The following is a 27,675-nucleotide window of genomic DNA, read 5'->3' on the forward strand; positions in this document are numbered from 1 at the left end:
TAAGCTGGGACGAAGTGAGAGAGTGGCATGGAGTTATATTTACTACCAAATGTAAAATAGATAGCTAGTGGGAAGCAGCCGCATAGCACAGGGAGATCAGCTCGGTGCTTTGTGACCACCTAAAGGGGTGGGATAGGGAGGGTGGGAGGGAGACGCAAGAGGGAGGAGATATGGGGATATATGTATACGTATAGCTGATTCACTTTGTTATAAAGCAGAAACTAACACACCATTGTAAAGCAATTATACTCCAATAAAGATGTTAAAAAAACAAAACAAAAAAAAAAACTTTGGGGCAGGTCACCTAATCTCCCTGTCTGAGTTTCCCCATATGTAAGATGATGATGGTGATTAGAATAGCGACTCTCTAAGAATTTTAGAATCAAAAGTTTCTGCCAACTCTACTTCAGTCTAGACGTCAAAGTTCTATCTTTCAAATATGCTACTTAACGCTTATTTTGCTTAAGTCACTCTGCTTTCTTTGAATTAAATTTTAGTAAGTCAATTGTGATACGGGTCAGTTTTGAACATTGGAAGCTGTCTAGATAAGCCATCAGTTCACTCTGGCCTATGGGACCTCATTTCTATCTTTGATACTCTTTTAAAGATATCCTGTGTATCCTTTTAAATGGAGTATTAAATGTGACACCCTTCTAAATTCAGCTTTACACCTTTCTAAAAACATCTTTACTATTGAAACACTTCTAAATAGCCCTACCATTTATTGCTTCCACTTAAGTCTCTCTAGAAGTCTGAGTGACACAATTGGCCTCCCAAACAATTAGGAGTCCACAGGAAAGTGCTACAAACAAAACTATAGAGACACATATGTCCTTTCAGCTCAATAGTTTATTTTGGACTCTTCTGAAAGTCCAAAGCATGTTTTATTGAGCATGCTTACTGAAGCATGCTCAATAAACATTTATGCATTCTATAGGAGTAAGATATTCTCTGAACAAAGTCAGACCTAATTTTTTAACAAAACTAGTTTTTCAGTTCTCAAAGTTGAATTACTTTGATCTGAACATGAGAAGATGGGATTTTCCAGGTTAAATTGTGGCTACCTGCTAAATATCACACTGGTGGTACTGAGAGAAAGCAGCTTATCAGAAGCAATCTGGCACAAGAATCTGAGCTCTAAAGGGATTCTCTTGATCTGTTTCACACCAGAGAAGATACTCTCAGACAGGAATTGGATTGCTTCTTTAGTAATTGCTTTATTTACCTTTTTTCAGCAGCTACTGGAAAGACAGTCTACAGTGTTATTACCTTTTATTTTCTTTCCCAGCTTAAACACAAATATCCCAACCAAAGTCATCTTACTATTATTATTAGATTTTCAGGTATAACAATAAGGATATAAATAAACTTGAGGAGGTTTCCTACCTTTCCTAAGTAGGAAACACAGTTGGGAGTGTTATTGTAGGGAACATATGGCTCATTCTCGTCCCAATAAGTCAGAGTAACTTCAGTACCATCTGACCACTGAAACAGAGTTGGTGTATTTATGTTCCTAAGGCCTGTCCATATTTCTTCTTTGGCATCTAAAAGAAAAATGTTTTATTTGTTTGGTTACTCAATTACATACTTCAATATGTACACTGCTACTGAGGTTTACATTCTGATATGGGGTGTTAAGAGCCTTGATGGTATTTTTTTTCTTTTAAAATTTTAATTCAGAAAATGGTATTCTTAATTAACTTGTAAAAGTATTGATAAGTTAGGCAGGCCCGATGATGAGGGCTTTTCAGGTCACTTATGCAGGTAGGGTACACAGGTGGAACAGCTGTACTATGACCTGTAGGCTGGATGTTCCTGATACCTGGTTTAGATAAACCTTGCTTTATGAGAAATAATGAAACTCTAGAGTCATAGATATTCCAATTAGAATAAGGATATTGTCCATCACCGCCATGGAATGACTATACTGCCTTCCCAGGTAAAACAACTGGCACCATGCTGGCACAGAATAGGTATCTAGTACTTGCTATTACTATGGGTGAATCCTAGGAGGAGGTCTTAATACTGGCTCTCTAGTGTTTTTTTCTTCATTTTTCAGCTTTCAAATAATTATAAAAGTGAAATAATCATCACTTAAGTGTTGGGAGTAATTTAAATAGCATTTAGCTTATGAGAAGAAGGAAATTATTCAATCAATGGTTGTACTGTCAGGTTGGTAGCTGCTAGCTACATGCGGCTATTTAAAACTGTAAATCAATTAAAATGAAATGAAAGTAAAAATTCAGTTCTCCAGTCGCCCTAGCTACATTTCAAGGGCTCAAAAGCCACAAGTGGCTGGTGGCTACTGAATTGGACAGCACAGATTGTAGAATGGTTCCATCACTGCAGAAAATTCTATTAGACAATGCTGATGTACAGGATCAAACTATAAGCTTTTCATTCTTGCTAAGAATCTGAAAACAGGGATACATTAAAATGTTTTAAACCTCTCAAAGAGGATATCTTAAAAACTTACCCCCATTATGGAGTTTTGTGACAACCAGCTCCACATCTGCTAAAGAATGAATGCTGATGAGGTCACTGCTGAAGGTTTTGCATTTCATATGTGCCTTATCCCAGGAATCACTTTCATTTACAAGCAGATAGCAAAATCCATTATTTGGCAGCCAGTCTGCTGAATCACAGCGGGTATCTGAGTATGTCCAAACACCTAGAGGAAAAGAAGCTATTTATATTCCAGTAAAGACACATCTATTTTGAATCAATATTTAAATTCTTGAATATTGAATTGCAAATTCTTCTTTCTTGAATCATAAGACTTCTGGAAAACTGGAGAATGTGATGTCAGATGGTAGTGACATGAATTTTTGTGGTGCTTAATGTATACATAACATCATAAGAGTGACTGCAGGGATTCAGATAATAATGTGACTTTAAAGTGATACAAATGTGCTACATGGCTGGCCACAGACTTTTTAAAGAGGGATTGCCCTTAGTCCTAGTAGACAGAAGAAAAGTGTGGGGTAAGCCAGTTGTTGACAAATCTCTTCCTGGGTATGGGATTTGTGAGGTTCCCCTCCAGTCTCTGACTTTGAGAGATTATGAAGTTGAGCCTCCTTTTCATGTATGGTCAGCTTAGCAAGGGAATGTGCATTAATGCTCACTGTTGAACAGAGAACAGGCAGAGATTTAAGGAACATAATAAGACATTTATTCACTTCACACCCAAGAAATGGCATCACTGGAGGGAAAGGGCAAAGGGCATCTCTGGACCTCTTCTTTCCTCCCCTCTGCTAGTCCTACGGTCCATGGAATGAGGGACTCTTTGTTTTGACTATAATAAAACTCACTCAAGTGATGGTCAAGAAAGATTAGAGAAAAAGAGCAAGGTATAAACCATACAAAATACTTCTACCTACCCCTCTTAACAGAACTAGAAAACAGTTTGGCTTTTCAGGCTTCATGGATTCGGACCATTTGGAATGTTTGTTATAAGAAAACACAGCATCTTAAAAATGTGGACAGTTTGATTTTTACTAAATGATAAAATTCAGGTTCAGCTTCTCACACTTGTAAAATCACTCAATTAGCTTTAAGGTTCTGAAATAGCACTTATTATTATGATTATACTTTATAATTATAATAAAAGAACAGAGGGAAAAACACCCATAATTGAACTTGAAATAATTATGTTCATATTCTAGTCTTTGTCTCTATGAATACATATTTTTACAAGATTAAAATGATAGGTAGGCATATGATTGTTCTGCTTTTTGTATTTTCCTGCTGGCACCGTTATTTTAATAAATGCATACTGTTCAATCATGTGGAAGCATCTTGATTTACTTAATAATTGCTACTACAGGGTATTTATTTGATCTATCATTAGTCATCCTGGTTTATTTTCATTTGTGCTGTCTTTTCTGCTATGCCTTTTATTGTATGGACTAAATTTGGTTTGAATCAACTTGGAAGATAAATGTTCATTTTCCCCTATTATTTTTTAAACTTAAAAAATAGCTTTATGCTCCTATTTGGATGATAAGAAATTTTATGCTTTATTCTCTTCCCCCAACATTCCTTAAAGCAAGACATTTTAAAATCTCCCTTTCTCCTCCCAGTTTTAAGTATTAGTTTTTCTTATTCAGTGAGGATTTAATCAAATACCAGGTATACGGTGGGCACTGTGAAAGACAGCAGGGCATTCCTCTTCTCCATTCTTTCAAAGACTTTTTTTTCAAACTTTTAAACTTTTCTGCACCTCAGAAGTTTCAGCTGGCCTGTGTCTCTCTTACCCCCAAACTCCCTGGAAAAAACCCCCCTCTGTGTATATATTTTGTCCATCTGCACCCCTCCTTTCTACCTGATTTATCAACACAAAGAATCAGTCTGGCAAAGAAGGAGAGAGAGGTGGGCAAAGGAGGGGTGGGCATTGTGGGGAAGGGGATGGGAACATTCCCGTGTCCATCATTTTTTACTTCCCACGGAGGCAGGTAATATGTAAGACCTGGCCTTAAAGCAGTGGCCCTCAAACTTGAGTGTGTATCACAATCACCTGGAAGGCTTTTTAAAACACAGATTGCTGGTTCCCACCCTCAGAGTTCCTGATTCAGTAAATCTGGGGTAGGTCCTGAAAATTTGCATTTCTTACAGGTACAGGTGAAGCTGATGCTCTTGGTCTGGGGAACCACTGCTCTAGAGAAAGAAGAGCCACCTGTGAACAGAAATATATTTCCTATCTAGAATATCTCTGCCTTCTCATGGGCATATACCAAACCAAAGCTTTACTCATGTGTAGTTGATAATATCTAACCACAGGTTCAAAACCAAATACTCCCCTGCATTGGCAGTATCAGGTGAAGGAAAGGGGAAAACAGGCATCTGAAATGGATTTACTTGACTTCACAAAACTGTAATTGTGGGACCTCTTTGTCGGAGGAAGTGAGAAAGGTACCTGTCAACTCCACTGTGTTATTTAACAGTTTCTTGCAGACGTAGGGCAGTTGAGCCTCACAGGAAAAACTCTGCCACAGACCCGAGTCGGCATCCATTCTTGCACAGCTTGCTCTGTCAATTATAGGTGCACTCGGCACATCTTAAACAGTAGGATTTTCAAAGAGTTAAAAGAAGAAGTTTGGGGGCAAGGGTGGTGGCTAGAAAAAATAACTTGTATTCCTAATTTTCTGCTCTTATGGGGACTCATAAAATAGTTAAAACTTTCAACTAAATTGAAATGTATAAGCTGCAATGGACAATCATGTGCTTACCTATGTCTTTTTAAATACAGGATATGGCGGGGGTGGGGGAGGGGTAGGAATACTCTGATCTGTTGTAGTTGATTTAAAACACAAAACCAAAAACCAAACCTCTGCCCCTAACCAACTTGCATGTCGTATCTTGTGGTCAGTAGCTCTTAATTTGCTACCCTACACAATAAAAATACTGATTTATGATTCTGCCATGCCTTTAAGGCTTTAAGATTAAATTCTCTTTAAAGATTTTATTTACTGAGATAATGGAAAATTTATTTACTACTTATAAAATTCCATTAACTAAAATGCCCCATGTATTGGTATTTTATTGTGCTTAACTTGTTTTTCTTATATATATGCAGAATACTTTGGTACTGAAGTTAGTCATTCTACATTTGTCAGAAGCCTATGGTTTTATTTTTTAAAAAGGTATCTAAACCTTCTTTCCAGGGGGAAAAAAGGTATTTTGGCTAGTGAGTGAGTTAGGGTTTGTTTGTTTTATTTAGTATAAAATTTTCTTTAAGGTCTTTTTTTGTGCATTAAAATATAACCATTATGTTGTCAGTACTTGGGTGCTGCAGTGGAAGACACCAAGAGTTTGAGAATGAGGAACTATTTCCACATCAGAGTTAAGCTGCAGATGAAACACAACATGGGTCAGTCATGGACACGTCAAGTCCTCTCAGGGACACAGAATGGTTCCTGGGCCACGTAGTGGGGCTCATTCTGCTCCTATCTAAAAATGCAGGGTCACTCTAAAGATTAGGGACAAATGCTCAGTTGCCCATGCTGGGGGTCAACTTGCCTATAATGGTATCACAAGGGTGTAGGGAAAAATATTCTTCTGAGAGGTAACCATAATAAGAGTTGTCAAAGTTTGAAATTTGTACAAGCTCTCAGGGGATGGGAAGCTCTTATTTTTTTGAAGCTTGTGCTCTGTGCATAGTAAGTGGAAGAGGGAGCAATTACCTGGGTCCCAGTTGAGAAAGTTTAATGGCTTGTGGTCTGACCATTCCCAGCCTCTAGCAGAGTACAGCTGATTTAAACCAATCCAGAAAATTCTCGGAATGCCTTCTTTTTCTGTAAGAATTACACATTTTTAAAAAGTGACAAAATTACCTGTTATTATCTAAGTCAGACTTAAGTTTATACTAATAGCAAAAATATCTGAAGGCCTTGATTATGAGGCAGGAACCCTGTAGGAGGCTGTCTATCCAACAAAGGCAGATGATGCTGAGAGGCAACAAAACCTCAGTCTATTGAGAAACCCAAAGGCTGCTAAGTTAATTCAATGCTGCTTTCCCATTAGCTTGTCCAATTCCCTTTCTTCTAGTAAGAACAGAATTTTCTCAGAGTAGCTGTTTCACTATTTTTAACCCTCTTGTACTGATATGGAAAAAGTAGTTTCCATTACATATCTAAATTTTGAAGGTCTGATTATATTCCAGACTGACAGTTTAAATTTGTTAAGCACATATCATTTGCCAGGTACTAAGGACATAAAAACCAAAACGATAAAGTCCTGCCCTCATGACGATTTCAATCTAGTAGGACACAGATATGGATCCCCAAATGGTGAAGTGTAACCAGTACTGTTTCAGAAATATGTACTGAGCTAGGCAAGGGATATACAACTCTAGAGTCCAGAGGAGACATTAAGGCTGGAGATACAGAATGGGACACACACAAACACAAACACTCGTGTTACAGTTGAGATGCATCATTCAAATTTATTATTTGACAACTAGATGACATTAGCATAAAAGAAAACGAGCAGCAGAAATAATTTAAATAGAGAAGCTAAGTGCTGATATGCCACTCAATGTCCACATGCTCACAAGCAATGGATGCAATCATGCTTGTTGTATGGGTCCATGTGTATTAAAAAAAGAATGTGCGAACAGTTGTAAGGATTTTCACACCACTGTCAAGGAAGTCGACACCATTATTCAAGAACCTGGTAAGACTTTATCGACATCACAAAGAATTTGAAGATATTAAGGGCCAGGTAGAAGAGATAAAGCAACTAATGAAATGGTCTACAGAAGACAAGGATGATGTTGGTCTACAGAAGACAAGAAGACAGGAAGAGCTAACGGGTTGGAATCTCTACAGAAGACAAGAAGACAGGAAGAGCTAACGGGTTGGAATCTCTACAGAAGACAAGAAGACAGGAAGAGCTAACGGGTTGGAATCTCTATAAATTTGTTGAAATATTCCCAGCAATAAAACACATGATAACAGTTTCTCAATTCCTCCCAGAGAATTCTGTATGATGTATTATAGTATTATATATATAATTCATATATCTCTCTATATAAATATAAAATACAATTCTATATTACATAATTTATATATATATTATATTATATAAATATAAATAATTCTTAAAGTATGGATTTTGTTCCATCATATATATCAGATATATCTGTGTGTGATTTGCATGCAGAAAACCATATCCATACTTCAAGGGCTCTTGGAGGGTATTTTGACTGTATGTAATTTTTGCCTTACTTTCACACTTTAGAACCCAAATGCCTAAAACAAGTAACTTCACTGGAACTGACACCTGGGAGTGGAGGAGAATCCCTGGGTAAAGCAGAAATAGCACCAGCAAAGACAAAAGCGGCCAAGAGCAGTAACCCGGACACCAACATCCAAGGGATGCACAGGAGTCTGGGAAGAGGGTGGGAGGACAGAGGCCCAATTATCACTCCAGTGAGGAATAAATGTGAGGTTAAAAGTGAATTGGAAGGATACACTGTGCTTTCCAGGAGCTTCACTGTGAAAGATAGAGGCAGGGCTTCAGGGTCTAGGGAAAAAATTTTTAATGGTAGAAGTTTAAACAAGAAGTTAAAACAAGTTTTAACAAGAAGTTATAGCCTACTGGGGAAGAGTTAATAGAGTGAGTGTCGATAAAAGTATAAGAGATAGAAGAAACAGTTGATGTGGATACAAAGAGCTTGGGGGAAGTAGTTAACCTTGAACGAGCTGGAGAAATAACAGTATATATAGAGATAAATTTGTAAGTGTGAGGGTGACAAACTAAGGGTTCACCTCACTTTTCTCAAGGAGATAGATGATAAGGATACTCTCTCTACTAAGGAAGGAGAAGGTGGATGTTCGGGTAGATGGCTTGAGGAGAATGCTGAAGGGAACTCTGGATTTATCCTTTTCTTTCACCTTGTTAGCATAAGCAAAGGCTGCCAGCACTGGTATAGCAAGATCTTGAGGAATTACTCTAATGTAAATCTTTCTTCATTAGTAAATGTGATTGATTTTCCAGCATTCCTAAAGAAGTCTTGGGAACTATGACATATTTATGGTACTCCAGACTCAACCATACCCTGACATTCAGAATTCCTTTCATTCATTCATCTCTAACCAGGGATACTATAGAGGACCAATCCTTCCCATCTATCCCAAGTTCAATGTCCTCTTTTCCATGAAGACTTTCCAGATATCTCCCAGCAGGAAGTCTGAATAATCCTACTGCTTCCTATGAATAATCCTATTGTTCACCTGCACACGACAAGTACACATTTACAATGGAACAAAATGATGTTTGGAGGGTGTCAGGCTCTTGTTTACTTCATCACAGTGTTCCATTTGTGATCTGTATTGATGATGACTTATTCTTCACTAGAATCATAAGATTTTAAAATTGTGACTGTGTTGGTAAATACAAATGCTCTTTATGTGTCTTGTGCCAGATGGGTGTGATAAATTTTAAAGGCCCTGGTTGGGCAAATGCAAAGGGCAGGGATTTCTTATATGGCCTGGACAATTTGGAGCTGGATTTTTTCCTTCATAGAGTCCAGGCAAGGAAAGCTATGATGCATTCCTCCAAATGCATCATTAGATTGTTTGGCAGGGCGTTGACCAATTTGAGACTCTATCAATGCCCATTTTTGCCATCAAGAATCAGATGATTGCTAGCATAAGTTCCTATATCTAATCAAATGGGCGAGTCCAATGAGCTAGATATTCTTGACTGTCCCCAACACCCCTATTCAGACAAGACCCTATATTTCTATTCCTCTTCCCACAATGAGAAACTGCAGGGCCTGATAATGGTCATGCATCTGGGATGAACATCAGAAAGGCCACAGCCAGCAGGGGCTCTGACCTAGGAGTGTTCTAGCCTTGGGTCACTATCAAGGTAGTTCAAAGTGAGCAGCCCCTCAGGCCAGAGATAAATTAGAAAGAACTGAAATGTGTTGTTCCTGCTCTGGGGACTCTCAGTCCTCCTTTGAGCTCTGGGGTTGAATCTGTGGTTACAGGTCCCTGGGAAGGCCAGAGCCATAGGAAATTTGACTCTCAAACAAAATCCAGTGAGGCTGAGGAAACCAAATCCCCCACCATAGGTCCCTGTATTAGTAAAACAAAATCAAAACCAACTAATTAGGTGCAGGGCAGGCACAAGAGAAAGAAAGTTCTTTTAGACTGCATGGGATTTATCTTCAAGAGAGCTGATTCTGCTTTATTTCTGTCAGCAAATTCCCTAGTCCCACCTAACTACTAGCTACGAAACCCTGAGGTCCTTTGGGAATAACATTCTCCACTATCCTCTGCGTATGTACAACTCTTATTTCCCTGACTAGATCAAGCACTTTGATCACAAAATCTCTGATTCACTTTTGTGGGCCTCACTGTTCCTAGCCCACTGTTTAACATGGTAGTTTTCAGGGAAGGGACACAATATTAATAGGGACTTCAAGAAATGTTCCAGATGTTAAAGTACAGCTTTCTTAGGTCTTAGGAAACCAGCAATCGTAATTAGGCATATTGATATCCCTAAAGAGCACTCACAGTGAAAGAGAAGCTTGGATCATTAGAAAGGGCTGTACCTCTAAAATTAGTGATATGCAAAAAATGTGGGGAGTGTCTGGCCAGGGATAGGGGACAACTGGGTCCTCTAACACATTGTCTCACTTTCATGTGTTATTAAAGAAAACTGATGCATAAAGGAACCCTGCAACATTTATTCCTCCAAATGCATCATTAGATTGTTTGGTATGGTGTTGATAGTCACACTTTGACACATTTTTCCTTCATTGAAGCTATCAGTTTTCAAATGTCAGTATTTTGGGAGACTTAAATTTATTGGCCCTTTGTACTCTCAACAATATTTTTGGAAGGTTTCAGCGGGGTCTGGAATAGAATTCCATTGCCAAACACTAGCCCATTATGCTTCTTTGACAGATTTCTATTCAAGAGGTCTGATTATTTAAGTCCTGAACAACACAGGAAAAGGTTAAAACTATAAGAAAGAGGTCTGAATAAAGCTTAAGCCAGAAAGCATGACAAAAGACCAGTGGACTTTTTTTTGAGGTTACACTGGTTTATAACATTACAGAAGTTTCATGTGCGCAACATTATATTTCAACTTCTGTATACACTACAGCGTGCTCACCACCAAATTTTAGTTCCCATCCATCACTATACGGTTGACTCCTTTTACCCATTCCACCCACTTCTCTCCCTGCTTCCCCTCTGATAACCATTGCTCTGTTCTCAGTATCTATGTGTTTGTTTTTGTTTGGTTCGGGTTGTTCATTTATTTATTTAAATATTTCACATGAGTGGAACCGTACAGTATTTGTCTTTATCCGTCTGACTAATTTCACTTAACACAATACTCTCAAGTTCTCCCCATAACGTTTTTCACAGGAATAGAACAAAATTTTATATAAACAAGATTTACCTGGAGCCACAAAAGACCCCAAATAACCAAAGCAATCCTGAGAAAGAAGAACAAAGCTGGAGGTAGCCACTCTCTGATTTCAAATTTTACCACAAAGCTATAGTAATTAAAACAGTACAGTATTGGCAGGAAAAACAGACATACAGATCAAAAGAACAGAATTGAGAGCCCAGAAACAAAGCCAGGAATACATGGACAACTGATTTATAACAAAGGGGCAAAGAACATACAGTGGAGGAAGGATAGTCTCTTCAATAAATGGTATTGGGAAAACTGGACAGCCATGTACAAAAGAATGAAACTAGACCACTATCTTGTACCATACAAAAAAATCAACTCAAAATGGATTGAAGACTTGAACGTAAGATCTGAAACCATAAAACTCCTAAAAGAAAACATAGGCAGTATGTTCTTTGACACCAGTGTTAGCAGTGTTTCTGGATATGTTTCCTTAGGCAAGAGAAACAAAAGCAAAAGTAAATAAACTGGCCTATATAAAACTGAAAGCTTCTGCACAGCAAAGGAAACCATCAACAAAACAAAAAGACAACCTACCAAATGGGAGAAAATATTTGCATGTCATTTATCCTATAAGCGGTTAATATTAAAAATATACAAAGAACTCATACATTTCAACAACAAAAAACAAACAACCCAATTGAAAAATGGGCGGACGATCTGAATTGACATTTTTCCAAAGATGACATACAGATGGCCAACAGACATATGAAAAGATGTTCGACATTGCTAGTTATTAGGGAAATGCAAATCAAAACCACGATGAGACATCACCTCATGCCTGTTAGAATGGCTGTTGTCAAAAGGGCAAGAAATAAAAAATGCTGGAGAGGATGTGGAGAAATGGGAACCCTCTTACACTGTTGGTGGGAATATAAAAGTCCAGTAGACTTTTAATGATGAAAACAAAGAAAGAAAGATATGTAAGAGGAGTAAGTACTATAGTAAAAAAGCAAGGGCTCTGGAGTTATACATGTTGATATTCAAATCCCAATTCTGGTACTTCATAGCTCTGGGATGTTGGGTATATTATTTCTAAACATCAATTCCTAATCTGTAAGTGGGTATAAAAATACTTGTCTTATGGTGTTGTAATGATGATTAAATTATAGTTGACCCCTGAACAATATGGGTTTGAACTATGCAGGTCCACTTAAATGCCGATTTTTTTCACTAAGTACATACTACAGGACTATACAATCTATGGTTGGTTGAATCTACGGATGTGGAACTGCACTCATTTATTCAAGTGTGAAGATTTTTTACTGAGGTGATCTACTCTGACTCAGCCATCTTCTCCACCTTCCTCAGGTTCTCTACCATTCAATGTTCAAAGAGTTTAATGCTTACCTTTTTTCAAATCCTTTCACCTAGGCTTCAGGTAGCAGTTTAATCTTGCTACCTCACCTCGTTTTCTGAATATTAACCTCTCTTGGTCTCTATCATGAGATGCATTTTCAATGGACAGAATAGGATTATATTCAGTATTTTTTACTTGTGGGCTTTGGTGTTGAAGTTTAAATCCCAAGAAAAGATAAATATATGCAGAAAACAACATACCTAGATATGAAAACAGAAGGCAGACAGCACCTTTACAATCGCAGCAATTTGCTCTACCACACGCAACTTAAACCTACCTTTAAGATAAGTTAACTCAGCAGCACTGTTGATGCTCAGTAAGTCAGCTCCTTGATTCTGACATGAAACATAAGCTTTTTTCCAAGAAAGAGTTGCCCGAGTATTAAACTGGTAGCAACTTCCCATCTCCTCTTTCTTTTCCCAATTATCTTCACAACCATTTTCTATTGACAAAAAGATACATTAGTGATCATAAAGGGCACAATGTTGTCTATTACTTAGAATGCTTACAAATACTGCCATTCAATTTGCATACTCTTAGGATATGCTAAAATGGAGGCTGTCATTGTTCTACTAGACAACATTTTTTGTTTGTTTGTTTGTTTTAAATTTATTTATTTATTTTTGGCTGTGTTGGGTCTTCGTTTCTGTGCGAGGGCTTTCTCTAGTTGTGGCAAGCGGGGGCCACTTCTCATCGCGGTGCGCGGGCCTCTCACTGTCGCGGCCTCTCTTGTTGCGGAGCACAGGCTCCAGACGCGCAGGCTCAGTAGTTGTGGCTCACGGGCCCAGTTGCTCTGCGGCATGTGGGATCTTCCCAGACCAGGGCTCGAACCCGTGTCCCCTGCATTGGCAGGCAGATTCTTAACCACTGCGCCACCAGGGAAGCCCTAGACAACATTTTGATTCTTTGGTTACACAAAAAAACTGAAGTCATAGGACAGGAAATGACTTAGGCTGGCTAAAGCTTCCACTCTCCTATCTTCTACTCTCCCTTTATCCCCATCAATTACAATGCCATGTTTTAGCCCATGCCTACCCTCTGCCTAAAAGTAGGAGTCTTCAACTGTGCTCAACCCCTGAGCTCACTTAAAGATGGTGGCAGACTGCAGAGGGGTTTGCCCATGGCCTGCAGTGAAACCACTGGATGTGCATGTGTGTGTGTTTAGACATGCTGCTTAAGTGCCCAAGATTTAAAGCCTAGTGATACCTTATTTGGGAAACTCAGTCCATTTTCTCCTTAATATTTTCATAGATGATTTAATATATGACAAATATTATATAACTAACATTATATATGCATTGTATATCTATATGTACATATATGTGTGCATATATGTGTTTATAAACATACATATACACATGTGAACATCATTTTCTTTAACAAATATCTAAAAAGCATGTATAATTTCAGATGAAGAACCTTCAAGCTCTTTCTGGGACAAGATTTGTAGGTCTTGATACAACTAGTTCAAAAATATACTCACAGCCTCCTATGTGCTCCCAACAAGAGGAAAAAACCAACATAACTTATGTCAAGTGTATCCCAGGTGTCACTTGGGGTTTTTCCAAAGGGTCTCCCATAACCAGTCAAACTTATGGACTCTCAAGCTGGAAGGCCCCTTAGAGATCATTTTGTGTAATGTCTTCATTTTACAGATAGGAACAAAGATATAGGGGTGTTTGTGGCAGAGCTATAACCAGAGTACTGTTGTCTAAGTCTGGTGTTGTTGATCTTCTGAATGGCATACACTGCTTCTTCAGCCACTTCTGAATGTCTTAAATAACAACAGAGGTTGTTGTGATATTTGGTAAAAACAAAATAGGTGGATTTGCAAGTGCACTGTCTAAAGGTTCTTTATTACCACTAAGGCCAACACTTGTAAATCTGGAAACTTTCAGCAGGATGGCAGTGTGTTTGCTATAAAATACGGTCTCCATGGTTTGGCAGTCCTCAGGTTTGAGAAACTCACAATCTTGCTTCTTCTGTAGAAAGGGAGGCACATGAATGCACTGACAATCCCCCCTTCCATCCAAAGTAGGCTAAAGGCACCAAGACATATGTCAGTCAAGGCAGCAAGGTAGAATGGGATAAATACACAGGGGAATAAGGGTCAGGAATCCTGGGATCTCCACCCGGCCCCACACAAATATGGTCTGACCCAGACAGGCTATTTCATCAATCAAGGTCTGCTGCGCCTCACCTGAGGAATGAGGGTTTGCTCTGGATAACCTCTAAGCTCCCTTTCACAATCCATAAAGTTTCTGATCCAGACTACAGTAAGATTTAAATGAAATTGGTGTCTGGTTGACCAAACCCTGCTTGTTATCAATTATAGCTGAAGTAAATAATGGCTTTTTATCCTTCAGTAGGTTCTAAGTGTTGAAGAGCCTGTGCCTCTACCTAGAAAAGTAATTCTCAAAGTGTGATCCCCAGACCAGCATCATCTGGGAACTCACTAAACTGCAAATTTTTGGGCCCCATTCCAAATCCACCAAATTACAATTTCTGGACGAGGGCCCCAGAAATCTGTATTTTAACAAACTCTCCAAGTGATTCTGTTGTAACCTGAAGTTTGAGAACCATTGGCTCGATATAATTTCTTCAAGTTGCTTAGGACTCCCTTAAGCTTCCCTTAAGGAGAGCTGAGCTCTGGTGGTGGTATTACTAATACCACCAGATTGACTACTGAATAAGGCAGGATAGTACAGTTGTTTGAGGCAAGGACTTCAGAGCCAGATATCCTGGGTTTGAATCCTAGCTCTGAAATTTATTAGCTATGTGACCTTAGGCAAATGATTTAACTCCCCTGTGCCTCACGTTGCTCATCTGTAAAATGGGGATAAATAATGGTACCTACTTTATAGAACTGTGTGAGGATTAAATGAGTTAAGAAAGGTTGAATGCTTAGAATAGTACCTGACACTTGGCAGGGCCAAGTAATAACTATTACTACTATAAGTAATAACTATTACTACTTAGGCCTGGAGCTTTTTCCTTTCTATTTACTGTAGATTCTTTTAACTTACTGCCCATTAAAAAATATTTCTTAGGCACCTATCACATGTCAGGTACCATGGCCCCCTGTAATTCTCACCAGATTATCGAGAAAATATGTCTCAGTTATATACCGGATAGTGACGCAGCTGCTGCTTTGGTCTCTCTTTCTAAAGAACAATGAATATTTTAGCACACCCTGAAGAGTTTGCGTCAAGTAAGAAGCAATTAGAAAAAATGCTTTGACCAACGTACAGGTACAGCAGAGGGAACAACGTCACCAATTCTGAGAGGGATAGGGATATCTGTCTCTTGTTCGCTGCTCTTTACTCAGGCCATAAACATACTTAAGTCTCCATCATCTGAAAAGAAGCTTCCTCAGTCCACTATCACCCAGCTTCTTTGAACACTAGTTTTTTGGAAACTGCTCTATTAAAGGCCAACAGCAATTTCCTGACTGCTCCTGCCTGGTCCATTTCCCCTTCCTAAGGTATCTGTGGGTATAGAACACTTCCTCATCCTTTGTCTTCCATCACAACCTCCTGTCTTGGTTTTCTTCCTGGCCTACTTCTGAAAGTAAGTTCTTAGCTACACACGACTTCTCTCTCTTTCCTCAAATATATACCCCTTCTCTAGGATATTTGTTGCCGTCATTTTTGAGTCACGATGGACTCTTGCTTCTCCCTTTTGCCTCATAGGAATGGTATCCTTTCCTTCCCACATATAAAGTTTACCAGCCCATACATACCTGGTTGTAAGCAGATGCCCCACTTTTGATCATATCCATAATTTAAGGTGGTTGCACACCATGGCCCACTGCGATCTCCATCATGAATGCACTCATGATGCCAGGTCCCATTAACTAAGAATGGAAATTCACAAGGTTTCCCATAGGAGTTCCCATCTCTAGTATAGATCTCTGTGGGTTGGGGAGAAAGTAGAGGAAAGAAGAGTTAAAAACTGGATAATCAGCTTTAGTTAACTAATTTCTAAAACTGTTTTGAAAGAAAGATTATGTTTTCACATGTATGAGAATATAGTATCTGGGTAGGCTACACAGTGTGGAGATTCAGAGCATGGATGCTGGCTCCCCCACTGATCAACTACGCGGCTGTGGGCAAGCTCTCCAACCTCTATAAGTCTCAGTTTCTGCATTTGCAAATTAGGAATAATGATATGGGGCTCATAGGGTTGTTCATGAGATTCTATGAGATGTTCCATGTAAAGCTTCATTAACTGTGATGCAATGAAGAGCTAAAAGATTCCAGCTTTACCAAGTAAGGATCAACTGACTACTGCGGGTAGCAGAGTACTTCACCAGAAGGGGTGCCCCGCTTGAGATTAAACTTACACTCTATTTTCTTTAGTGTGAGGCTAGAAAAATACCTTGGAATCACTGAGGCTGGTTGTGGACTTTGAAACTAACTGTGCAGTTACAGAGATGCACAAATAGCCCCGTTGTTTACAGTCTGGTGGTAGAACTGAGGCTGTGCGTTTTGAGGAAGGAGGAGGAAGGGCTGCTGACTCTCTCAGCAGTCTCTTGGAGAGGGCAGGACATGGTAATTCAGGTTACGAAAGAAGAACCAGCTTCAGCTAGGCAGTCATGGAACCAGCTGGTGACCAGCAAGGTAGCAGAACTAGCTTTTCCTTTTAACAATTTCCTCTGGTACACAGAGAGGAACTGAAAAATTATTCTAACCTCAAATATGTCTGGAAATGCTAGAGGAAGTGCTAAATACTTATGGTGATAACAGTTCTTTTGGAGAGGTGTCTTACAGAACAGCTAATCCTGTGACTATTTCGCTCACTTTTTTCCATAGCCTTAATTTGTTTAAAACCGTGGTTGTTACCAGATCAAATAATGACTATTAGGTAAAGCATAGTAATCAGATCTTAGCATCATTTACCAGGCTGTTAGGGTCCCTCAAAATGTCTCATAGATTTGCTTGAAAGTGTGCCTAAGATAGAATTTGATTCCATATCCTTTATTATTCTCAAATCTTCATTTAACTTAAGTGTGAGGCTTAATTTAACAGTTTAGAATGTATTAAGCAGCAGTACAGCAAAAGGAAGAGTAATCTGGATGCTTTTACTTGCAAACAATCTTTTAAGGAACATTGGCTTTGTTTTCCTCTGACATATAAATGGTTTTGAACAGCGTACTTTTGTTAAAGAGTAATTTGACCTTCTATTTTATAAGGATTCTGCTTATTAGCATGTTTTATTTTTAACCATACCAAAACTCCCAATAGCTCATGACTGATTTCTCTTCCCAAATTACAGCACTTAAAAGGAGAGTCCCTGAGCACAATGACTATTATTTGTAGAACCATCAGGGTTTTTTTGTAAAACCTTGTGTTTCTGTAATACAAAGTACTTTCACTTGTTCTTTCCCATAAGCCCACAAGATCAGTAGGGCAAGTACTACACTTGTTTGTGAAATCCCCATTTTTGCAGAGTTAAGTGAAACATTCATCCACCTGTGACAGGGATGAGAACTGACTCTCTGATTAGAGTCCTTGACATATAAGGACAACTTGTGACATCAATGGCTGCTTTCTCACATTCCAAGTTAGTGTCACAGCTCAAAGCTGGGCTTCAATTAAAATGCTCTCCTGTTCACAATATGTTTTGAAGAATGATAACATGGAACAACCACCACAATAGCAGCAGCTAAATTATGCTAACTACTCACTAAGAGTTTTTTTTTAATAGATCTTTATTGGAGTATAATTGCTTCACAATACTGTGTTAGTTTTATTCTTACACATTGTTCGATGCTACTGGACCTCTTAAGTCCCAAGCGTCTCCCCAGAGACACAGGCTTTCTTGAGAAGAATCTTCTCTGAATGTATGAATTTATGGTGATGGCGGCCTGAAAACAACAGATTATTCTACAATAGGCACAAATTTGTGAGATGAGATGCTTATATGGAAAACTAACTTTTTTCTTTTTTTTCTGGCCGCATGGTGCTGCATGCGGGATCTAGTTCCCCGACCAGGGATCGAACCCGGGCCCCCTGCATTGGGAGCACGGAGTCTTAACCACTGGACTGCCAGGGAAGTCCTGGAAAACTAACATTAATCTCTTTGGTAACACAAGACAAAATAGTTTCAATGTTTAAAGAGCTTGGCAGACTTCTGAGTTGCTCAGAATTTAGACACTTCTACAGCCACCCCTCCACTAAAAGTCTACTTCCTCTGCATGATTCACCAAACATTCAAAACTTGAAGAGTGCTAGTGAGGTCAAGATATCTTAATGATATAAATGCATACCTGGATGCTAGTCAAGAGCAATTTATTCATAAAATTTATACAGCTAAAATTTTTCTCTGAGAGAAACATGGCTCACTCAGGATGGGGGTTGGGGAGAGAGGTAACCCAGGACACAATGACAGATAAATGTTCTTATATCAGAGGTAAAAAAAGAAATTATACAGCAAAAGCCAAGGGAGAAATAAAGAAGCTAAATTTGGGGAACACAATGCTGGTTTTGAGCCTTAGCTTTGCTGTAACAAGCTGGGTTACCTTGAACTTCACTTTGTTGAACTCAGGTATCTTATCTTTCTTATTCTGTACAATTAGACAAGAAGGAGGGGGCAGGGACCAATATGAGGAGTCTGAGAGAGCAGTCCTAGAGGAAGTCCCTAACTTAAGACAGCAGTCTCCAACCCAAGAACAGGAAGGGACTGCATAAATTTAAAAGAGTAGAATTGCCAGGACTTAATATTTGATTAAATTTGAATGGTGGGAGAAGAAAGCAGGGCAACTCTAGAGTGACTTGTAGATTTCTGACACATGCAACTTCAATGGTACAAGTCACCTGGAGAGGAATGAAGAAGAGGCACGTTTGGCCCTGGCCTCTGTGCATGTTAAAACTCGAGGTATATGTTGATAAGTCAGGACTACATGCATCTTTTCTTAGAAATTTTTAAGTTTCTTATCTGGAAATTTAGTGTTCCAAATACTGTATTTGCTAAGGTCAAGAAACACTCTATGCCTATGGGCTCTTGCTGGTGAGCGCTGTTCAGCTTTCTCTGGGTGACACCCTAGGTGGGTTCTTTTTGTTTTTTTTTAATTAATTAATTAATTAATTATATTTTTCTCTGCGTTGGGTCATCGTTGCTGCGCACGGGCTTCCTCTAGTTGTGGCGAGCGGGGGCTACTCTTCATTGCGGTGCACGGGCTTCTCATTGCAGTGGCTTCTCTTGTTGTTCTCATGGGCTCTAGGCGTGTGGGCTCAGTAGTTGTGGTTCGCGGGCTCTAGAGCGCAGGCTCAGTAGTTGTGGTGCACAGGCTTAGTTGCTCTGCGGCATGTGGGATCTTCCTGGACCAGGGCTCGAACCCGTGTCCCCTGTATTGGCAGGAGGATTCTTAACCACTGTGCCACCAGGGAAGTCCCCTAGGTGGGTTCTTAATCTTTTTTGTGCTACTGATCACTTTGGCAGCCGTGTGAAGCACATGAGCCCCCTTCTCAGAAGAATATTATAAATGCATAAAATAAAACACATAGGATTACAAAGAAAACCAGTTACGTTGAAATAAAGGCATTTTGGGGACTGAGGGAATTTATAATTACAACTATGTCCCTCAAAAGAATTAGGAGCAGGAGACAGGAAGAGCCCCGCCAAGAAAATTATCTTTTCTAATCCTTGAACAAATACAAGGAAACAAGTCAAATCCGGTTCAAAAGGCAATTTGTTTGGTTCCATGTTTTCTCTTAGCTGCCAAGTTAGAGAAAGGCTTTTATAGCACAAAATTTAAGCTTGCCATTAAGTGGTATCCAGAAAGCTGTTGCTCTTTAAGGTTAGGAGGAAGGTGGCTAGCAGAAGCAGACTTTTCAACTACTTAAGGGTTGAGGACTGAAGAAAAGGAAAATCTCATCTCTGATTCTCTAATATTTCCTGTAACAGCAGAAGCTGACATCTCAGAAGCTGCTGCATCTTCACTAGGAAACAGAAAGAGGTTCCCCTAGGAGAAAAAATTGTGCAGACAACAAGAAGAATGGGAGGCCAAATTTAGCTTAAGAGAAGAGGAAAATCTCTGTAAAGCTATGTAAATGTACAAAGAAGAGCACAGATAAGAGTTAAGATTTAGATAATTAAATATATATATGCACCAACATTTGATGTAAGTTAGAGCAACATAATGAAAAAAGATTTGCTTGGGTAATTTACATTTAGAGGTTTAAAAAATGAATCTACTCTTTCTTTTTAAACTCAGAAATTTGTTATAACTGAGTCTCTAGACTCAAAACAAAGTTCATGATCAGCTCCCCCAAAGGCAACAAAGACAGTTTCAGACTTATGATGGTTTGATTTATGATTTTTCGACTTTGTGATGGTGCAAAAGCGATACTCATTCCATGGAAACTGTACTTTGAATTTGGTCTTTCCCTGGGCTATCAGTACATGGTACAATCCTCTCTCGTGATGCTGGGCAGCAGCAGCCACAGATCCCAGTCAGCCACACGGTCAGGAAGGTAAACAACTGACACACACCATTCTGTTTTTCACTTTCAGTACAGTATTCAATAAACTACATGAGGTATTCAATACTTTATTATAAACTAAGCTTTGTGGTAGATGATTTTTCCCAACTGTAGGCTAATGTAAGTGTTCTGAGCACATTTAAGGTAGGCCAGGCTATGATGTTCATTAGAAGTGTATTAAATGTATTTTTGACTTATGATATTTTCAACTTATGATGGGTTTATAGGGACATAACCCCATTGTAAGTGGAGGAAGATCTATATTCATATACTTATTTTTGGAAGCAAGTGAGGAAAAAGTCCACTCTTAAAATGCTGAATCATAAATACAAACATCAAAGTGTGATAGCCACGCCAAAAATAAAAGTAAAGCCCGCAAGACTCTGAAAGTTTTTCCATTACATCCAAATCTGCAGACAAGAAAAAATTCATTTCCTTTTTTTTTCCTTTCTCTTTCTTCTTTTTTAACTTAGAATAGGTTCAACTTTACTAGATCATTTGACTTTTATCCTGTGTAGAGGACTTCCTGTTACTCTAACATTTCCTTTTCTCTGGAGTTCAGGATGTAATCATAGGAAGTACATATGCTCAGGCATCGGAGAGATTTCGAATCCCAGGGTGCCACAGAATGGCTGCAAGACCTCTGACAAGGCACCTAACCTCTCCTAGCCTTGACTGTTAAAGGGAGCAAATGGCACTGACCTCGGTGTCTGGAACTAAACACCAGCTCACTTCCCTCACAAGTGCATGACTCTCCTTGTGGTCAGTGGTACATGTTCAAGGCCACTTTCACCAAATACAGCAGCAAGTGAGTCAAAGTGCCTCTCCAGTACTCACCATGGTAAGGCTGGGCACAGAGGTTTTCCTCTGAGCCTCCTTTTTTCCAGACATCAGATGAATTGGTACTGGCTATGGCGTGTCCACCCTTCAGAGTCAACCTGTACTGGGCAGCTCCGTACAGAGAGTGGTGCTCACATTTCCACCACAGCATGGCATTGGCATCACAGCTGAACATTCTCAAGGAATCCGTGGGTTTGGTAATGTCTAGGCCAAGGCACTTCTGGGATTGCAAATGAAAGAGTCGATGCTGGGACACCCACTTCCACAACATGTCCTTGGTTTCATCGCAGTCCTTTGTTACTATCCAGTCATTCAGTGGTGTGATGCACTTGCCTGTGTTTTCATTAACGATGGTGAATGAATCATTACCTGAAACAAGACAGGCAGAAAAGACATTTCAGGATTCTGAATTATGTGGTTGATGTGCCTTGGCCCCTGTTTGCTAAGGAGAGTCTGGGCACCCCTGGACTGTTAACACCCTCCAAGCTGTATAAACTGTAATGTTCTACACAAGGTCGGAGGACAGTGAGAGCCAGAGAAGCAGTTCAGTGTTGTGTAAGAGCATGGGCTCTGGAGCCAGTCTGCCTGGGTTTATAGCTTGCCTCTATCACTTATCGGCCATGTGATCAGGACGTTATTTACCTGCTGTGCCTCAGCTTCCTCCTTTGTAAAACAGTACTTCATAGGGTAGATGTGAGGATAAAATGAGCTCATACACGCAAAGCACTTAGAATAGTATGCATATTTGTCATAGCCATTCAGTGAACTATTTCCCCCCCTTATTTAATAAGATGAGGAAGCTCCTTAGTTTTCATCTTCTTTAGATAAGTGACCTGTAGTCAATGAAAAATATCCTGAGCTTATTCAGGACTGCAATTCTGTCTTGCTTACACTTTGGCTACTACAGCAGGGTAAATTATTATATGACATTAATGTGTCTGAGAGGAAATAGGGTAGAAGTAGAAGAGTGGGATAAAAGGATGAGAGGAAATGGAGGCCTGGGTTCTGACAGTAGGGGGACCTATGACAAGCTCCACTGTTGAACCTCCAGGAAGGTGACAGGATGCCCCTGGGGAGGGGATGTGGGGACTGACCACCTGGATCACCCAGGAAGGTCAAACCTGAGCTCCAGAAATCACCTGAGCCACAGGATTCAAGACCCAGTAGGTGTGGACAACGGGAAACTCAGAAGTAATCAGTGTGAGCTGAGGGCAAAGGGAGGGATCTCCCTGAATGCTTCCCTGGCAGTTTTGCATGAGCTGGGGAAGACCTCAGTAGTGACAGAAACTGAATTTCTGTTAATCTGGTAGAATGGGACCTCAGAACAAAATTTAATTTGATTTTATGAAAATAAAGTAGTGCACTGCTGCTTGCACACCTGAGTTTGTGGAGCAAGGGTCACATCTGTTACAGCAAACGACAATTGAACAGTTTGGTCAGTGCTTTTACAAAGAAACATTTTTTGAAGGTATAGCACAGAACCTCACGTTGGTGAGCTGAAATAGTTTAGACAAACGTAAGCAATCTTTGTCAATGAACCGAAGGAGCTGTAAGATTTTAGTTCCCAAAAGGCACTTTCATTTTGATACCAGCTTCACATTCAGTGGTCTTACTAACACTAAACACCTTTTCTAATAATAATTCACAGGCTTGCAGAATTAAAAATTCTCACACTAAGGCCTTGAGGGGAAATTTCACCATGCAAATAACAATTATAAAATTAAGTCCAATTCCAGTTTGAACTTTGGATGGAATTTTTGTTTGTTTTAAATAGCAGTAGCAGCACCAAGAGAAACAACAGGAACAACAGGAACAAAATCCTTCAAAACTTTATTTCTGCTTTCAAATCGGTATTTTTAAATACTGCCTAGGGTTGCAGCGAGATCTTTTTGGATAGCAGCTTCCATCCCTCACTCTTCTTTGACATCACTCTGCCATTCTCTATTTTATGGGCACAGTTTGGAAGGATAGTTAACAAAAAAAAAGGAAAATGTACTATTTTAGAAGATTATCAGACCGTGATGTACCTCTTTCCCAACCTATTCCCTCTCACCTCTCCTGTGTTCCAAAGTATCAGGAATTACCGCAGAAAAAAAGAAGTCTGCTTCTGCAGGAGAGTGGGCGGTGGCCACCCGTGCTGGAACCTTCCCCTCTCTTGCCCTATAATCTCCCTGCACTTTATAATCTTTCCTGGGCACTTTGCCCTGTGCCCTTTGACCCCAGCTTTGCCTACCTTTGCAATCTGGAGTTCTAGATTTTCCAAGTTGCCTTTGCAGAATCCAATGGATTAGCTACAGCTCTTAGACTAGTGGAAAGAGCAGTGGAATAAGGAGTTAGGGGTCCTAGACTGAAGACTTACCTCTGCTATTGGTTAGCTGGGAGACCTTGGGGAAGTCAATTAATCTCCCCAGGGTCTTCTACTCTCCAAATGTAAGATGAAAGCAGTGGGTATAAGAAATCTAAGTCACTTCCAGTACTAACATCCTATGCTTCTACTAACTGAGTTTTTCCAGCCTTGTAGGCTTTACAGATCTGTGCTAAGTTCATTGCATATTGTTCTTAAACAGATGTCCACAACTTTATTATGTCATGCTAGTAGAATTTTAGGTCATTTGAATTCCATCTGTATTGGGCATGGGCACTTAAGTGACAGTGCTGCTTTATAAGTACTCTTTGGAAGAGAAAAAAAATTTAACCTTTCCCATTTACTGTATGTTTAACTTTTAGGACACCCATGGACTTAACAAGCTTGTAGGACCTCTGAAAGACTACAGGAGAGGTGTGGAGTAGCTACATTGAAGAGGAATTGCCAAGCTTCTTACCTAATCGCAAACATCTATGATTATAGATACTTGCCTCATTCTAAATCTGTCTTTTAACCAAGTATGTAATATCAATGCTTGACACCTATAGTGATCACTTAGCAAATACATTAATTATTGATATGATTTAAGGAAACTTGTTATTAGCCTTCATACATGATGTATGTGTAAGCATTCATACATAATACATAACCTAGGGAGGGTCTTGTACTCATGATGTTTTCCCCTATCTTTCTTTACCCTTAAGAAGAAGCTGTTCAGTCTGCCCCAGTCTTGTGACCCTATTGGGAGGGTAGGTTGAAGAGTGGGAAGAAAGACTAAGAAAGTATGAAAATAATTTATTTAGAAAATTTGTTAAATAAGGGTCTATGACATATATCAGAAATGTATTACACTTTGAAAAGGTGATTGCAGAGCAATTTATAAAACAGATTCTTTATTGATAGCCTTATATTGCATCTTGTTCACTTTATACTGGCCCTAAATGGAATTTTAGTATTTACCTACAAATACAATATTGGGACAAGTCTAAAAGACAGAGGTTGATGAAAAGAAGCCTCAACACCTCTAGCAGCACTTTTTAATGTTTCGTTTTATATAAACATTTTACTGGTGTTTGAGAGGAAATTGCTACATAGCATTATCATAATTGAAAATGAATTTTTAGACCATCACAGGAAAACTATTTCTTATTGTCTGATTGTGAAGTAACTCCTTTGTTACAAGCCCTAAACCAAAGAGTTCTGCACATTCCAAAGAGAAGCTGGACCTCAACATTTTGTAACCACAGACAAATGGAGAAGAGGTGGCTTGGGAAGGCAAGAAGGATGAAGACTGCAGCTTTTTTAGTTTCAGGGGAACTTCCACAGCCCACACTGTTAAGCATTTTGTGGAGTTGCTACCATGTGTGCACAGAGTGTACACTAGGAGAGACTCAGAAGTCTGGATCTGCCAGTTCAAAAACAGGTCCTCCCGCACGCAGCAGCGGAGACCCAACTCAGCCAAAAATAAATAAATAAAGCCAAAACAAACAAACAAACAAAAAACAGGTCCTGAAGTGACAGCTCTGGGTCCACATCAGTGTACTAGCAGTCAGAAAGTCATGGGGTTCAGACTGGGTGGTGTGGGCTGGTGAGAACCTCAGAAGTCCCTGAAGAATTAGTTTACTTCAAGCTGTTGGCTCTCCAAGGAGGCAAAAAAAAGTTAACTAAGCAATTGGCATTTCCCCAAGGACACAGAGGTACTCCTCCAGCATCTGAGCAATGGAGACCACCTGCGCAAACCTAGCTGCGTACATGTGATGAAGTGCACGCCGTCACCAGCATCATGAAGCTGGCATACTGCCAACAAGCTACCCAAATGGCTAGGGTTTCAAAATTCCAGCGCTTCCCTTAATAGGGCCACAAGTCTGGTCTGATGGTGTGTGTAAGCTGATCAGAGCAGCTGCTCAAGGTGGGGAAGGATGCAGGAAAACAAATACCTGCGAGGACCTAGTGCAGGAAGAATGGCGTTAAGCTGGTGCTCTTTGCTTTGGGTTGATGAGAAAGGCCAGGGATTGTAGAGACTGTAAAAATTAAGGACGTCTTCAGTTCTATGGGGGAGACAAAACAGATAAGACTAAAGCAAATGTAGATGGAAACCGAGAGTTTAGTGATTGAAAGTCTAGTGTGCTTTGACTATAGTTAGTCGCTGCAGTGAAAATTTTCTCCCTGGATTACGGCGCAGGCAGAATAGAATTCTCTCAGCAATAAAGGCCTTTTGGTAGTTTCCAACATGGAGGATCAAAGAACACAGAAGTGTGAGTCAGAACAGGGTCAACTAAAAAGTTCTTGATGTAGATAAGATGATGCCACTCATACTCTGAACAAACTATAACTCAGATAGTAACTTAGTTTAGCTGCAAAGAAAGTAAATGCCACAAGCAAACTGAAGCTTTTCAAAAACTCCCTCGACCATCTTTTACTTCCTCATCTAGACAAGATGACGGAAGTGGTAGGTGGGGACGGCTCACTGATTGCCTATTAAGCAGCCAGACTAAGAAACAAAATCCTCAGCTCACCTTTGGCCAAGGCAAAAAGAGAAAGTAAAAGCAAACTCCGGGTGCTGCGAAGGGGTTGATGCGGCAAGCACTGCCCAGAGCATCAGCGAAGGGTGTCTGATCCTGGTCCTGCTTCTGAAGTGACAGGCAGGAGGTCTCCGGGCAAGCAACCTGAGCTCCACCGCGGGACCACCGGCCTCTGGGGTGGGGCATGGGTCGGTGGTCTGGAGCTGATAAGCCAAGTAGAAGAAACGGTCGCTGCTCGAGGCACTGGGGGAGGGCATCATAACAGAGTCACGGCCATAGTCACTGCAGGAGACACGGCTTTTTGATGTGCACCATAAGCGCAGTGAAGTCAGGGAATCGTTACTCATTCTGGCGCTGTGGGTGGAAAGCTCCTCTTGACATTGAGTGGCCAAGGTGACCAAGGGACGAAGGAGGGGCGAGATGGGCGAGATGGGCGGGATGGGGCTTGGTGGGGGGGTTGGTGTTGAGGAGCCCTATACTCTAGGGAAGCAAGATTTGAGAGGAGAGAGGACGAGGCAGGAGCGGGAGCCTCGTTCTGAAAAGACTCTGGGTGCCTCCCCTGCGGTGGACTCCTCGCCCTCAGCACGAGAAAAGCCCTGCGCTCCCACGCCCCACCCCGCCCTCCTCCCGGACCCCGGGGGGTAATGGAGCTGCTTCTCCCCGGACCTCCCTTCGGCTCACTTGTCCGGCTCCAGCCCCGAGCAAAGCAGAGGTGACGTGACCCCGGGGCGCAGCCCTAACCCGAACCGAGGAAAGTCAGCCGGCCTGGCAACGTCGAGGTCCCTAGCCGGCCGGCGAGCGGACGCGCCCGCGGTTACCTGAGCGACCAGAGGGCTCCACCAGACCGAAGCACGGGAGGAGCAGCACGAGCAGCTCCGCCGCACGGAGAGGGTTGGCCCAGCGCGTCCTCATCCTGAGCCGGCTCGGGCGGGTCAGTCGAATCCTCGGGGGCACTCGGCACCCTGCCCTCCCGGTGCGCGCAGTCAGCCCCGCCACCGCCTTGACCCCTGGCTTCCCCGGGCGCCCCGGACCCGCCCCCGCCGCCCTCGGCCAATCGGATCAGCACGTCCTCGGTCCCAGGGCGTGGCGGGGGGGGGGCGGTGCGGATACAGGGCGGGAAGACGAGGCGTAAGGAGCTCTGCGCACCTGCGAAGGGCGGCCCCG

At 40.7% G+C, this 27,675-nt stretch overlaps 1 protein-coding gene across 2 annotated transcripts in view; it reads right to left on the reverse strand.

The window, feature by feature from the left end:
- Nucleotides 1–27,459, reverse strand: part of LOC133087378 (CD302 antigen) — a 129,502-nt gene extending 102,043 nt beyond the window's left edge. For both annotated transcript variants that reach the window (XM_061184389.1, XM_061184399.1), the window contains exons 1-8: nt 27,330–27,459; nt 21,622–21,993; nt 16,041–16,211; nt 12,576–12,740; nt 6,183–6,293; nt 4,916–5,056; nt 2,477–2,671; nt 1,387–1,544 (exon numbers count right to left, since the gene is read on the reverse strand). In XM_061184389.1, the coding sequence (XP_061040372.1) occupies nt 1,387–1,544; nt 2,477–2,671; nt 4,916–5,056; nt 6,183–6,293; nt 12,576–12,740; nt 16,041–16,211; nt 21,622–21,993; nt 27,330–27,423 (1,407 nt within the window). In that variant the 5' untranslated portion in view covers nt 27,424–27,459. The remainder of the gene's footprint in view (nt 1–1,386; nt 1,545–2,476; nt 2,672–4,915; nt 5,057–6,182; nt 6,294–12,575; nt 12,741–16,040; nt 16,212–21,621; nt 21,994–27,329) is intronic.
- Between the last annotated feature and the right edge of the window lie 216 nt (nt 27,460–27,675).

The sequence above is a fragment of the Eubalaena glacialis genome, chromosome 1 (genome assembly GCF_028564815.1).
Source record: "Eubalaena glacialis isolate mEubGla1 chromosome 1, mEubGla1.1.hap2.+ XY, whole genome shotgun sequence".
NCBI lineage: Eukaryota > Metazoa > Chordata > Mammalia > Artiodactyla > Balaenidae > Eubalaena > Eubalaena glacialis.